This window comes from Diorhabda carinulata, chromosome X (assembly GCF_026250575.1).
Source record: "Diorhabda carinulata isolate Delta chromosome X, icDioCari1.1, whole genome shotgun sequence".
Classification (NCBI taxonomy): domain Eukaryota; kingdom Metazoa; phylum Arthropoda; class Insecta; order Coleoptera; family Chrysomelidae; genus Diorhabda; species Diorhabda carinulata.
The window spans coordinates 12,819,447-12,834,112 of record NC_079472.1 but is presented as its reverse complement, the minus strand read 5'-3'; the positions used below and the strand labels follow the sequence as shown (position 1 = coordinate 12,834,112).

General features: G+C 30.8%; 3 protein-coding genes across 7 annotated transcripts; 1 reads left to right on the top strand and 2 right to left on the bottom strand.

The window, feature by feature from the left end:
* Positions 1-609: 609 nt before the first annotated feature.
* On the bottom strand, positions 610-1,723 carry LOC130902799 (ATP synthase subunit C lysine N-methyltransferase). The gene is made up of 4 exons (XM_057815127.1): positions 1,559-1,723; positions 1,328-1,507; positions 1,099-1,280; positions 610-812 (listed from the first exon to the last, which is right to left on the bottom strand). The coding sequence occupies exons 1-4, from the start codon at positions 1,641-1,643 to the stop codon at positions 636-638; spliced, it is 624 nt and encodes a 207-aa protein (XP_057671110.1). The 5' UTR covers positions 1,644-1,723; the 3' UTR covers positions 610-635.
* A 928-nt stretch (positions 1,724-2,651) lies between these two features.
* On the top strand, positions 2,652-5,338 carry LOC130902796 (uncharacterized). The gene is made up of 3 exons (XM_057815124.1): positions 2,652-3,375; positions 3,487-3,762; positions 5,196-5,338. Exons 1-2 carry the CDS (start codon positions 2,755-2,757, stop codon positions 3,739-3,741), a joined length of 876 nt encoding a protein of 291 aa, XP_057671107.1. The 5' UTR covers positions 2,652-2,754; the 3' UTR covers positions 3,742-3,762; positions 5,196-5,338.
* A 58-nt stretch (positions 5,339-5,396) lies between these two features.
* On the bottom strand, positions 5,397-14,632 carry LOC130902793 (TRAF-type zinc finger domain-containing protein 1-like). Of its 5 annotated transcripts, none has more exons than XM_057815117.1 (6): positions 14,276-14,632; positions 13,895-14,205; positions 12,215-12,897; positions 11,956-12,162; positions 10,428-10,535; positions 5,397-5,805 (listed from the first exon to the last, which is right to left on the bottom strand). In XM_057815117.1, exons 2-6 carry the CDS (start codon positions 13,930-13,932, stop codon positions 5,507-5,509), a joined length of 1,335 nt encoding a protein of 444 aa, XP_057671100.1. In that variant the 5' UTR covers positions 13,933-14,205; positions 14,276-14,632; the 3' UTR covers positions 5,397-5,506. The 5 variants fall into 5 exon arrangements, with proteins under 5 accessions (XP_057671100.1, XP_057671102.1, XP_057671103.1 ...); XM_057815119.1 differs by having other exon boundaries at positions 13,895-14,217; positions 14,276-14,532; XM_057815120.1 differs by lacking the exon at positions 10,428-10,535.
* Between the last annotated feature and the right edge of the window lie 34 nt (positions 14,633-14,666).

The window sequence follows — 14,666 nt, the reverse complement described above, 5'->3', positions numbered from 1 at the left end:
TTAGATATTCACATTTTACATCACCCCATGACTCTTCCATTTTATAGTGACTTATTTACATAGTCTGGCCTCAAGTGTATGTAAACATGGTATAGTTGATGAGATCTAGTAAAAATAGTTTGTACTGAAAATTTTTTTTAGTCGAATGTGGGAAAATCATTACCAAGCTGCCTTTTTAGTATGAATTTCATTTAAAAATTACAAATGGTAGAAAATCACTACAAAACTACCCGTTTGGCTTGAATTTTACCGGAAAATCACCAAGTTTGTTAAATATTTACATTTTACAGGACCTCACGACTCTTGCAAAAGTATGAATTTACCAGAGAAAAGGGAAGTTTATGATTTGAATTATTAATTATCAAACACATTTTTTAAGTAAATTGCTAAAAAAAACTCAAAAAATACAAAGGAGTCCCAATAAAACCAACTAAAGGTTTAGATAATTATATAATACTCAACTTTTTCAAAAAAAATATTAATAAAGGCAACACTCCTATAAATCAAAATTTACAAACTGTATTGTACATTTTCCATTTTTTTTTGAACATGCACAAAATTTTAGGAACATTTATTGAAAAAACACAATATTTCAATTATAAACTCATGGGGGGTTAAATAATACTTTATTGTTTTTAATGAGACAGTCGATCAACATTTAAATTCAATTTTGTCAAATTATAAACCCACACAGTGTCTATCCCATGTCCAACAGTCTTTATGGGTTTGACATTAGGTAAAGGAAACCTGCATGCTACTATATTACAATCTAATTTACATTCTCGAAGAAATTTCTTCTCTAAATCATTCATCTAAAAATACAGTAACATTTACTATAAGATTACTCAAAATAAGCCCTTATGTTTGCCATAACTTCTTTGATAGAAATTTCTATCCCCAAACTAAATTGTTACATAAGGAAAAGGGAAAAAGTTATTAGGAACAAAAAAATGTAATAAATTCACCCCTTGTAACATATTTCTTTGATACCTCAGAAGTTATGAATAGCTTAAAAATGCTAGGAACAACTAATCATGGAAGCTAACACTGAAATTTCAACATTTATTGACAATTTTGTACAGAAATATTAAAACTTACCATATGTTCCACTCCAAAAATTACTACATTATCATAAAGTGAGAGATCGTATTTCCACAAATCTTTTCTATAAAATTTAACCTTATTAGATTTGCCTTCCCGAATTGCATTGATTTTAGAAAATAATAATAACCATGGATTAAGTTCTACACCATGTGAAATGAAATTATGTTTAGCAGTTTCTGAAAATACTACGTTATTCACACATTATTAAATACAGAATACATACCTAAAACTATCCGTCCATCACCTGATCCTAAATCTAAAAGTGTTCCACTCCTTCCTTTCAAAGCAGATAAAATATTGGCGATTTGTTCATTTGTGGCGGGTATATAAGGTAGACAATACTTTCTTAGTGCGGGGCTAATAAATGGGGCACATATTATAGTTAAACCAATAGCGATACCTCCTAGAATTAATTATAAATATAACAATTATAACATAGTATAAAATTTTTTACCTGTAATTCCGACGAGCGCTTTACCTATTGAAGATATTTTTCTTTGTGGATTTGTATTATTAGTAGTTTCTATGAATTGATTCATTAATAATTACTTTACCGTAATGGTAAGATTAGTTATGACTTCCTTATAACCTATACATATTCTTCTTCTTCACTGTTGTGATGGGAAAAAATCTATATATCTGTCAACCATAGACAAATTAAAAATATAGCGAAGATTTCTAATCAACATAAAGGTGTAATTTCATGTTGACGCTCGAGCATTAAATGAGACCACGTAGTATAATCACTACTGAAGCGCTTAAATTACTGCAGCATCCAAACTAAACATTTTTCAGATTTTTAGATTGGATGTTATAACGGGAAATGTTAAAATATATTATCAGTGTTCTGAAAGTTGCAATAAACTACGAGGTTATTTTATCAATAACATTATTGGTATAATGTGTTAGTGTCAAAACAATATAATTTAATTGCTTGGCTATAATTATACCTGTATATGATTTAATATAAATCGACAATATTTTTATTGCGTTGGTATGTTGCGATTTTATATGGAATAGTCGCTAAACACGCTCTTTTAAGAAATTTTCGATGAAGTTTTGAAAATACCCATTTCCCCGATCAATTTGAATGTGGTTGATTCACACATATATAACATTTCCCATTCCAATAACTCCAAAGAAATCAATCTCAAGATGTTGGTGGTTAGTTGTCAACGGTGTTTCAGGAAAGTCGTTTTTGTCCCCCAGAAATCACTTGTTGGTCAAATAAAAACCATTCAGTTTAAACCCCAGATATATCACCTCCTGTAAATACTACAAGATCTCCTGTTACTCTAAGGGGGTCATATTCAAATTGTATTTTCTTATAGAAACCCCAAAAAAAATTACGATGAATCGAAAATATTAATGATGAGGTTACTCATTTTGAAATTGTCGAAATGAAAACTTTGAAAATTTCAAAAATTCGTTTTATTTTAAATCCGAAAACTATGTATTCTAAATTGGTTGGTAACAATAATAGACCCAAGAGAATTCTCTGTGGAAGGGTCCTTGCAATATACCGGGATACGTGGGTGTAAGAAAATCAAAAAGAAGAAGAACCAATGCTAATATTTATTTTTAATTTTTTTATCAGTTTTTTATTTTAAAGATGTTTATTAACGATTCAAAGATTAATAACCATTAAAAATGGTAGTAATGGGAGAAAATAAGAATTTTTCTTCAAATCATCTGGATCAAAGTGAATATGAAATACCTTATTCATACGACAAGATTAAATGGAAATTAGGCGAAACTTACAGAATTCGTGTCGGCAATATTTACGATCCTTCAAAATTTTGGATAGTTCATTTCGAAAACGAATTAAGCTTATTTTTCAAATACATGAATAGTTACTACGAAACAAAAAAAGAGGAATATCGAATGCGACCTGCATCTATTAAAATAAAACGTTATTGTGCAGCTTTTACAGATGGTGCATTCTACAGGGGAATCATAGTTGATATACCTTTATTTAATAAAAAAGAGAAACAAGTAGTAGTTTTTTTATTTGATTTTGGGTTTACTAATGTCGTAACAATTGATAATTTGTATTTTCTCTGCGAAAAAATGTATAGCATACCTCGGTATGCTATAAGAGCTCGACTACATGGTCTCGAGCCATTCAAAACTGATACTTGGACCAATAAATCTGCTGATACTTTTAAAGAGATGACTCAAGGAAAAATACTGTTATGTGTGCTGACAGAGATTGATCCAGTGCTTAGAACGATTTTTATTAGAGTAATGGATGTACCGCAGTTTAATAAGGTAATAAATGATCAAGTTTTATAGTATTTATTCCCTATAATGCCATATTTAGATTAGATTTGTTTATTTATGTCTTTTGTTTATCAAAAATTATTATTTCTTAATTTATAGATAGTCGATATTGGTCAGGTTCTGATTAGTGAAAAATTAGCGAAACTAACTACATCGAGAAAATCTAAGAAACATAATAAAAGTAGGCTAGTTTCCAAAGTTAGGTATCCTTATTTATTCCCATCTTTTGAGGCACTAGAAAATGGGAATATGCCGTCCACTGTATTCATTAATGAATCGCTAAAACAGTGTATAACGAGTTCCATATTATTTAAACCTTATTACAATTTCAATGGAGTTGAGCTTAGGGATTAATATAAATTTAAATAAATATTGGTAAGTTTTTCATAAAGAACTCTAGAGAATTCAGCTATTTATTAATAACTCGGGAATGAACATAAATTATATTTGAAATTTTGAAGTATTTCTATCACTTCGACAACTTGACACTTCCCTCCTCTTTTGTAGTGAATTTAATCATCATAACTAGCGCTACAGCCTTACAGGAGGCCTCGACTGTCTCTAGCTTCTAACGCCATTCTTTCCGGTCTTCAGTTTGTTGCACTGATTTTTGTAGCATCTTCAAAGACCCTGTCTCTCCATATTAGCCTTAGTCTCCCTCTTCACTGGTTTTGTTAGCAAACATTAAGTTATTTGGTAGTATCTACCAAATAGGTGATCTGAAGACCACACCAGTTGAATATTCACTTGCTTCTATCTAAACACCACTGGAGCTTCATTTCACTATTACAGTTGTCTGAACTGACCACTTCTTTAACTGCATCTTTATCTTTTTGGGCCCATCGCCTGTTGTACTTCATTCAAGTTTTTTTACCACTTTGTCAACTTTCATAGTGAAATTATGTCTCAAAGTGACAATTTATAGTGAAATACTGAGTTTAATTTAGTTTTCTTCCCTCAGGGTGACATTCTGTAGTGAAAATACTGAGTTTTTTGTTTTTTTTTTCACTTAGGTTGATTTTGTGTCCTAAAGAGACAATTTTTAGTAAAAATACTGACTTCCTCTTGTTTTTTGTCGCTCAGGGTGATTTTGTGTCCCAAAGTGACAATTTTTAGCAAAAATACTGAGTTCCTTTTGGTTTTCTTCTCTCAGGGTGAAGTTGTATCTGAAAGTGATATTTTATAGTGAAAATTCTGAATTCTCTTTTTCTTCTGCCAAGGTGAAATTGTTTCTCAAAGTGACAATTTTTAGTAAAAATACTGAATTTCTTTTGGTTTTAATACCCTGGGTTGAAAAAATCTCAAAATGATATTTTATAGTTGAAATACTTCAATCCTTTCAGTTTACTTTCCTTGGGGTGTTTTTGTGTGTCTTAATTAACATTTTTCCAGCTTAAATCATCATTTCTTGTTCTTACTCAGCTATTTACCATCCTCTTATACATGTAAACTTCAACGGTTTCATGTTTTCGGTATTACCATAGTTTCTTCACGCTGTTTTTCTGATATCATTCACCCAATTGCGTTCATATCTTGCTATCTTTTTCTATGCCAGTCAGTCATTTTCCTCGGGGTGAAATTCCACAGATAGATATAGTAAATTATATTATTATATATATAGTGTTGTCATATTTAGTTTGTCCTAGAAGTAGAGGTAATTTGCAAAACTGAAAAATCATTGATGTCAGTAAAACTTCGACAAATTTTGTTTAACCCCAATATAAATATATTTTTAAAACAGTAAGAGTTGGGTAATTTATTATTAACCATTTATTTTAATTTTTTAATGTATTTTTCCGTTTTTGTAGACACAGCGCAACAATGTATACCCCAGTGACCGAAATTATATTGCAAACATTATTTTTTGTAATTTTTACAAATTTATTATATTTTTTGGTTTTATTTATTATCATTGGACAAAATTATGATGAATATATTAATTGATTATTAATTTTTGCAGTTTTCTTGCGTATAAAAGGGGTTCAAATGCTGCAAATGAAAAAATCACATTAATTAAATAATTTTATTGAGCTGTAAATTTCATATAAACCATAATAAATGTAATCCTACTCTATATTCCACACGATTTAGCACAAAATGTTTAATTGCGAAAAAAAATTTAATTGCATTGAATTTGATGGGAGTATAAGCGAGACGCCGGGATCATGTCTCCGCAAAACTCACAAGGCAATTCCTCATCGTCGACAGAATTCTGTCTAGGTTCAACGTAATAATCATCTTCTGATGATCTTCTTCGTCTCGTATTCAATCTAGCTAAATCTGGACGACATCCGGTTTCGTGTTGAATTAAATCTTCGTGCGGAATTGGCACGTTACAAAATTCGCAAGGTATAACTAATTCCGTGGGCGGATTACGACGTCTGTATACAGGAGGTGGCGTTGGCGGACCGATAGGACCTGAATAAATCGTATATAATAATATAAATAACTGAAAAAAATATCGAAAACATATGCCGTTATAAGATTATTATTAATTCGTAGCCGCGTAAATTGAAATGGGTTTAACTCTACCAAGAGCTTTAAATTTAACTTTGTACTTTTAAAAAATACTCACTCATGTTTGATTAATTTGAACGCACCAGTGGAAATTGATTTCCAAAAAAATTTTAGTATTATAAATTTTGAAAAAATACTCAGTTTCATCAGTATTACTTCCACTGAAACAGATCCAAAAGTATCTATGGAGTCCTCTTAGCACAATTAAAAAAAAAACAATACAAAACAACCGAACCACTGGAAAAAACAAGAAAAGCTAACATGAGTACATACAAGAAAGTCGATTGTTTACCCCACGGTCGTCATTTTGCTGTAGATTGCCTAAATTGAACCAAAAGTGAAGGAAGGAGTAATCAGTTTCGTACCCATGATGGCGGATGGCATTATCCTCTTTACCATATACGTGCTATATAAAAATTATGTTATAGCGAATAATAAAAATAAAGAGAATTGAAAAAAAATTGTCTTGTAGATACAATAAATTTAATGTTATTAGTGAATAGTAATAAACATCAATCAATTTCAAAATAAAATATTTGATGATTGATCATAATATTCTTTTTTATAGAGCGTTCTTGAAATTTTTTAGACATTAGATTCAGTTTTATTTGTAAAAATAGATATAGTTTAAGCAAACCATTAAATTTACTATATTTACACCTTAAATTTTTCTCTGTTTTCTGGATTTACATTATTCGCTACAAAATAATTTTTATATAGCACGCCTATGGTAAAACGGAAGCGACAGCCATCATGGGTACGAAACTTCTGTTTATTCTTCTTTACTTTACTTCTTATCAGATGTTTTATCATTAACTTGATATATATAATTTACTAAAAAAGGCCAATTTATAGAAAAAAGAAGAATAATTTATCTAACCTCGTAACAGTACAATTAGTGTTTATATATTTGATTTCAAACTACAAAATAAAGACTCAAACAAGCAATTCATCAGTATTTAGCTTAAATAAAATTAGATATTTTATTGGGAAGCACTAAAATCTACTACTCTTGAATACTATATCCATTTTGTATAAATGTTACTTTGCACTGGAAGGTTTTAGTACAAGATACATATAATTAAATGACACATTTAAATTCAAAAAATATAAATGAATAAATTGCGATCTAGAAATGAAAGTTTGCGGAAGTTGATTTCACCAGTCTTATCTCATAAGTAACAAAAAATTTAAATAACAGAAGTGAAATCTTATAATTTTATGTATATAACATTTACGCACTGAAAACTGGCAAATTTATATAAAATTTGAATTTGATTCTTCTAATCATCAGAATCAAGTATTTTGAAAATAATTTTGGGCAGGTTTTGACGTTCTTCATATGTGGCTTGATACAAAAAAATTATGGAGTGCGAAAGAATCGAATTTAGTGCAAGTGTTAATACACAGGATGTCTCGTAAATTACGAGAATATTTACATGTTCCAATAGAATTGCCAGCAGGTTTTTATATCTAATGTGATACAAAGTAAAGGAAAAATGTGTTTATAATCAGATTTTCACAGTATAAATGCTTCATTGAAATAAAGAAACTTGTTTTTTCTCCCACGAAGATTGGTTAAACGCATATAAATGTATTGTTTTTCGTGATAATTTGTCTTTTTTATTATTAATTATATTCTTTTGCTGTGGCACTAGGTATATTGAATGAAAAAAGTTGAGAAGCACTGGTTTAAATGCTTTTTGTAACTAAATTGAACGTAAATATAATTATTTGTGTCACGAGTTGAAAGTACTGTAGGTATATTTCAAATTTGGATCGAATCCAAATAAATGTCTACTAGAATATTTTTATGATTTTTGCGTCTGACGAACTTTTATTAGATTTTCGATTGTTAAATTTTAATAAGGTCAAAGAAACGGCTTAAATTTGGTCTCTGTTAACAAATTTGGATCGACGATGGACGTAATTTCATTGTTATAATCACAAAAGAATAATTTTTCGTTCGTCGTTGTTATTTTCAATAAACGACAAAATATTCATATTTTCAGAAAGCTTATACCTTATTAGTTATTTTGTTTATTTTTCATAATTAATACAAGGCCATTGACACTAATTCCAAATAAAAAACTATACTTTGTTCGCGGTACTTAATTCGAACACATTCCGAATAAATTCTAGATATCTTCTGAACGTTTCCAGGGTACATGATTTGTTCAAAATGTGCTTTGAACATGCATTATTCCTCGAACGATTTATTTAGTTTCATTTCATTATTTAGCCAGGTATGAAGAGACATTTATTCAGAACACGTTCGGAAATAGTTATCAGTGCTCCACGAACACAAAATTTAAATTTTCAATTTCAAACTGCACATAAATATGATGAAAACATGTTCGGGATCACTACGGCGAACAAAGCATGTATAAACATATAGGTAAAGGCTCGGGGGAGGAAGAAGAAAAACCTAACCTATTTAGTTGTGTTATCATACTAAAATAAATGATTTTATAAATGGAAAGATTCTGAAATAAGTAGAAGCCATTTGAGATGAAACCGATTGGATAAGTAAGAGAATATAAAAAAAATGAAAGGAAAAATAACTTGCGGGGGATTTGAGGTCGGGAAAGGAAGGGGATGAGTTTTTAGGGGTAAAAACGGTTTACCTTGATTTGAGGGAATACTACTAGTCCTATGGAAAAAAGACAAATTGCGAAATTGTAGATAATGAGATAATGAAAAGATCTACAGTTTATGTACACTTTTTTCACATAACCTCGGAATTTATGTTAAAAATTCAATATTAGTAGAGTGGGAATAAAATATTCGAAATATTTGAAAACATATTTTTTGGAGTATTCTACAGATTGAAATATATACAAAGTGTCTATGTAAGTACATGAGCGAATATTTTTATTACCTAGAAAATAAACTGTTATTGGCAAACGTTCAATGTTATTGTATTAATATTGAAATTTCTACCTGTGTATTTATCAAAACTACGCACGTTTCTCTTTTCCATGAAAAGTTAAATGAGTTTAGTTGTTTTAGAGTATCCTACAATTCTATTTTAATAACACATCCATCAATAAATTCCAGTTCTAATAAACAAGTTTTTTAAGCCAAATTTCGTTTTATTTGTCAAAATAGTTTCCTTTAACAGTAATTCAACACTTTTACACGATTTTTTGTGATGTTTAAAAAAATTTTAGTCTTATCCCAATATTGCTTCCGTTTCAGCAACGGCTTTCTCATTTGTTCATTATTTTCCTCTTTATATCATTTTTTCAAGTTTAAAAACAGCCAGAAATCACTGAGAACCAGATCTGGACTATATAGTGGGCGGGGAAGCAATATATTGAATATGATAATGGCGTTCGTCGAATTGTGACATGATGACACTAAAAAACGGGTCTAATAAACAAAAATTAAAATTGTCTAAGCTAAATTCCGTTTTATTAATGAAAATAGTTTCCTTTGATAGAGAATCAACAGTTTTACACAATTTTTATGTGATTTTTTGAAAGGATTTTAGTCTTGTCTCAAAATTTGCTTCAGTTTCAGCAATGACTTTCTGTTGATTATTTACAGTGGGTTTGGGTTTGTAGTTGCAAATAAATTGAGTCCAATCTTGATCAATGTTCGATTTATTGAACAGGATTTCAAAGTGCGTTCAAATCGCATTCAAGGTTTATTTTATACCATGCAAATTGTTTGTTTGTTTATAATAATTACAAATACTGTGAGAGAAAATAATGAACAAAATTAAGCATGTGGCGACAAGATTTGAGTACAAAAATACAGTTTAATTTGTTACAATTTTAACATATCTTTTGAATATTCTGACACTACTTGTTTTGTTAAACAAAACTCTCGCCAAACAATCGACGGATTGTTGCGCAATACTTTCAAACAAACGGAATAACAATTTCGGAGCACGTTTGTCTTTCGCCTTTCTTTTCGCTTGTGTCACTGTTACATGAAACTGTCAAAAGGTGCTATATAAAACAAAAGTATAGTGTTAAGTAGGATAGGGTCAAGGTTGGGTTGGGTTCGGGTCAGCTGTCAATTGATCAATTCTCAACACTCCTCCTTGATCAATTTACAGCGAAGTGTTTCAAAAACTTTTCTGTTGAGTGCTTTTGTGAAAATGTCTGCAATCTGTTTGCTGCTCTCGACGTGTTGCAGTGTCACAGTGTTGCTGAATGTGTTTTCGTGGTATCTCAATTCTCAACAATTTCTCATTTTTCTCCTTAAATCATTTTTTGAAGTCTAAAAACAGCCGGAAGTCACTGGGAACCAGATCTGGGGAATATAGTGGGTGTGGAAGAAATATATTGATTATGATAATGGCTTTCATGGAACAGCGACATGATATATCCACCCAAAGATCATTATTAGCAATTTTTAAAATAGCAAAATTTATTAATGAGCAAATTGTAAACATCTGCAACACAAACTATAGCAACTTGTTTATTGCCTATTTAATGCAATTAAGCGTTGTTTTAATTATTATCATTATTGCAAAACAAAAAAATTTCATGCAATTGAAAAACCGAGACCTTTCAAATCGTGATAGAAATAATTTCTAGGGGCGGTTCCGCTTCTCCTTAAAGGTACCGTTATAGCAGCTGAATCATGAAGAATATTTCTAATGTATTCCGTTTTGCCTAAGAAGGAAACATAAATTAACCAAAAAAAATATGTTATTTCAATTTGCACAAAATGGCATCACTAATAAAAATCATGTAAGTAATTTTATCCCTCTTTCTGATTGTGTCCTTCCCCTCTCCCTTAAATCTATAACTTCTCCCTGTCTTATCTCTCTCTGTCACTGTTATATTTGTCTTGTATCTCTATGTCACTGTTATATTTATTTTGTCTCTCTCTATCTCTGTTATATTTATCTTGTCTCTTTATGTCAATGTTAGATTTGTCTTGCCTCTCTTTCTGTCTTATTACTGTGTTACATATATGTTTGGTCTCTCTCTCTCTTTCTGTCTTCTCTCTCGATTCCTCTAGCTTCTGACTGTCTCTCTCTGTTTTATTTCTCCACGTATTTATCTTCTATGTCTAATTTATGACTGTGTTGTATCTATCTATCTTTGTGTTGTTTCTCTATGTCTTTGTGCCTTTGCTGCTCTGTCTGTCTTCAATTTACTCTCATCTATTTTCGGACTGTCTCCCTCTTTCAGTATAGTCCCAATGTTGTCTTTGTCTTTATGTTATCTATGTCTGTCTCCGCCTTGTCACTCTCTCTCTCTCTTTCTCTTTTTGCGTTGTCTCTTCTCTGCGAACTTTGTCTATCTCCTGTCTTGTCTCGGCTTCTTTTCTGTACAGTTTCTGTGTTGTCTCTTTATCTCTACCTCATTCCTGTGTCCTCTCTGTCTCCCTCTGTTTATATATCTATGTCTGCCCCTGTATTGTCGATCTATCTCTGTGTCCTCTTTGGTTCGTTTCCATCTCCTCTCTGTCTTGTTTTAATCTCCTCACTATTTAGTCTCTGCCTGCCTCTTTTTATCTATCTTCATCTGTATTGTTTCTCTCTGTGTCTTCTTTGCCTGCCTCCCATATCTTGTCTCTACGTTTATCTCTGTTTATCTACCTCTGTGTCCTCTCAATCTCTATGTTCTCTTTGTTTACATCCCCACGTTCTTTCTGTTTTGTTTCAGTCCTCTCACTGTCTAGTATCTATCTGTCTGTCTTTATCTGTGTTTGATTTTTTCTGTCTCCTATGTATTGTTTCAGCTTCCTTTCTGTCTAATTTCTGCTTGTTTCTGTGTCCTCTCTGTCTGTCTCCTACGTCTTATTTCAGTTTCTGTCTGTTTCATTTATCCATATCTCTGGGTCCTGTCTGTATGTCTCCTATGTCTTGTCTCAGCTTCCTTTCCATTTTGTTTTTGCTTGTTTCTGTGTTGTCTCTTCTTATCTAGTCTGTGTGTCCTTTTTGGTCTTGTCTAAATCCGGTCTTCTTCTTTCTCTGCATGTCACGTACCATTAATTATTGTCAAAAAGGCTTATTTCTGACTACCATTATCAAATAATTCATTGAGTGTTAAAAATTCTGATAAATAAAAAAAAATAACTCACAATCCAGCCTTCTAGATATCTCTTTATAGCTGTCCCCTTCCTTTTTCCTAGCACCGCCGCCTGGTGATTGATAAGCAGCAGGTAAATATGGCATCGGATCATAGTCGAATTCACCAAAAGTTCTAACATTTCCATTTCTTCTTGACCGGGTATCGGATGATGCTTCGTCACGTTGAGTAGACGAATCCCAACCAACGTTCCTTTTACCTAAAAAAATAATTAAAATGTTGTAGATCATACAAAAAAAAGTGAAACTCACCTTTTTTCTTCAAATGCCCGTGATTAGAATCCATATGGGCTTGTTTATCCTTGAACATGACTAATTCTCCGCATTCCAAGCATTTATCTGTCCTTGATCCACAATAATTTTCGTGTTCTTCTAATTCCAGTTTGGGCAGATCTAAGTCGCAATATTTACATGCTAACATTCCAGATGATTTGGATGGTTCTGATCTTTTAACTAGAGGTGGTACTGGAGGTTGTGCGGTTGCATTTTCTTGACCTACTACTTTTTCTTTGTTTTTAACTTCAGTTTTACTTTTGCTTGTTAATCCGTTTTCTCTTGATTCGTTGGTATTGTTCATTCTAGTTGAATATTTCGAATCCCTACTATAGCTCGGAACTTCTCTACTATTATAGCTACTGGAATTGTTTTTTAATGTATATCCAGTATCCACCAACTTTTCCATACGTTGAAGGTAACGTTCTTTTCTTGCATCAACTTTTTTATCTTCGATAGTTTTCCTAGTTTGATAATAGGAACTTTTTTCGAAAGTTGTTAGAGGCGGTGGTAAAGGTTTGGGTTCGACTGGTCTACATGATTTTTCGTGAGATGAAAATTGTGATTTCGGTATTGGTTCTTTGCAGGTTTTACATAAAGTTATGTTCCTAGCACAGTGCATAGTATGCATGACATAATTAGGTTGAGGGATTTCTTTTTTACTAAAAATCAACACAGAATCATAAAAATATTATTAAAATACGGATTAGAATATCTAATAAAACCTTCAATTAACATTTTTTATAAAAACAGTGTGTATGAATATAAGACGCCCCTCTACATAAGCTCATATTTTAAAAATGGTTGTTGTTAATGAATTATAGATAGTTAACCATTGGGCTCAAGCCCCTTTTGGATTTTTGTATGTAATAAATAGACTAGAAATATAGCACGTGGATCCACGTAATCGAAATTTTATGATAATTCAATATAGAATTTAAATTTTATGTATAAATATATTTCAAAAGTTTAGAGATTTGAATTTGGTATCAAGTTTCTGGACACCCTTTATAAATAACATATATAAGAAGTCAAATAATAATGTTTGATATTAGTTCAATTAGAAATAAATATGTATTATTATCAATAATAAAACTGTTAAACAAAGTTACTTGTTGAGTTGGAAAAATTGCGTTTTATTACACACTTTTTGCCTATTTTCTAATCAACGAATGGAGGTTATCAAAATTGTTTCTTCAACATTTCAACCTCAATCCTCAATTTGTATGAGAACTTTTTTTTTCAATTTTTGGTTTGAAATTTAAACCTGACAATGTGTAGTGGATTATTCAGCAACTATTTTTAGAAGCAGTGAAAACTTGAGTGGGCTAACATTCAAACACACATTTATCACAGGGAATAGACAATTTTACGTATTAAATTTTCGATAAAAATATAGAAATATCTAAAAAACGTTAAAAAATGTATAAATTGATGATAATACTCAAGAAAAACAGTTTTCACACCACACCAACAATAAGGATCTCACATCCACTGTAAAGTAATTAGAAAAATCATCAAAAGATCTCACATACTCAATAAAGTTAGGTTAACTTATTTTAAACCCAAATAAAACGAAATGATACATATAAATTAAGAAAAGAAAACTGCTAATAACTAATTTTCAAGTATATGAAATATTCAAAAAGATATACTTACCAATTATTACAGATTTCATGTTCGATGTTATTGTCCATGTTTCCTTGCACTAATTAACTAATTTCACTAATAAAAGCACAAAGGAATAATTACGTAGTAAAAAACTATCTAGAGCGCACAATTTGATTTTTTTGATGTGAATGCACTGAACATTTAACAAATCTGCGAAACAAAAAGTTAAAAACTTATTTTTAGAACATCGTCCGTGAATATGACTGAGAGTCTAAAGATATCAAAGTTATTTTTGACCAAACTGTTGACTTATCAATAATCTGGCTACTTTTACGTGCACTATACTTCGAATTAAAACTCTGAAACAAATTCTGATTAGGTATTGTGAAGTTTCAATTACGCTATTTTAGATATATCTAAATTACTTACGTGGAACATAAAAATATGTTACTATTGATAATAAACCACACTTGTATATATTAAAAATGTGATACCAAACATGACAGTTAGCTTATGGGAACCCCCAAAATATAATATCCTTACAATGAATATCACAAATATTAAACAACTCATCTATTCATTAGAAAAGTGAGGTTAAAGGTAAATTTTCATGTGAATTGGAATTCTATGATTGGCGCTACAATTTATGTTCCGTTTATAGCAATTACTATTATGAGAACTGTGCATAACTGGAGATTGCGTAGAAAATATCTGTAAACGATTCCAAGAACGGTCTAGATTAGCAGGTTGGAACAAACCGATTATCATTTATTGTGATTGACATTTCACTTGAAACAGTGGCGGGTACGTTTAAAAATTC

What these genes read in the sequence shown, in the direction of transcription:
- LOC130902799 (XM_057815127.1), bottom strand. Translation starts at nt 1,643, where the DNA reads ATGAATCAATTCATAGAAACTACTAATAATACAAATCCACAAAGAAAA. An exon ending in AGCGCTCGTCGGAATTACAG is followed by an intron (nt 1,508 to 1,558) that starts GTAAAAAATTTT and finishes AATTAATTCTAG; the next exon opens with GAGGTATCGCTATTGGTTTA. An exon ending in TTTTTGGAGTGGAACATATG is followed by an intron (nt 813 to 1,098) that starts GTAAGTTTTAAT and finishes CTGTATTTTTAG; the next exon opens with ATGAATGATTTAGAGAAGAA.
- LOC130902796 (XM_057815124.1), top strand. Translation starts at nt 2,755, where the DNA reads ATGGTAGTAATGGGAGAAAATAAGAATTTTTCTTCAAATCATCTGGAT. An exon ending in ATGTACCGCAGTTTAATAAG is followed by an intron (nt 3,376 to 3,486) that starts GTAATAAATGAT and finishes CTTAATTTATAG; the next exon opens with ATAGTCGATATTGGTCAGGT.
- LOC130902793 (XM_057815117.1), bottom strand. Translation starts at nt 13,932, where the DNA reads ATGGACAATAACATCGAACATGAAATCTGTAATAATTG. An exon ending in CATGAAATCTGTAATAATTG is followed by an intron (nt 12,898 to 13,894) that starts GTAAGTATATCT and finishes GTTGATTTTTAG; the next exon opens with TAAAAAAGAAATCCCTCAAC. An exon ending in GATATCTAGAAGGCTGGATT is followed by an intron (nt 10,536 to 11,955) that starts GTGAGTTATTTT and finishes TTTCCTTCTTAG; the next exon opens with GCAAAACGGAATACATTAGA.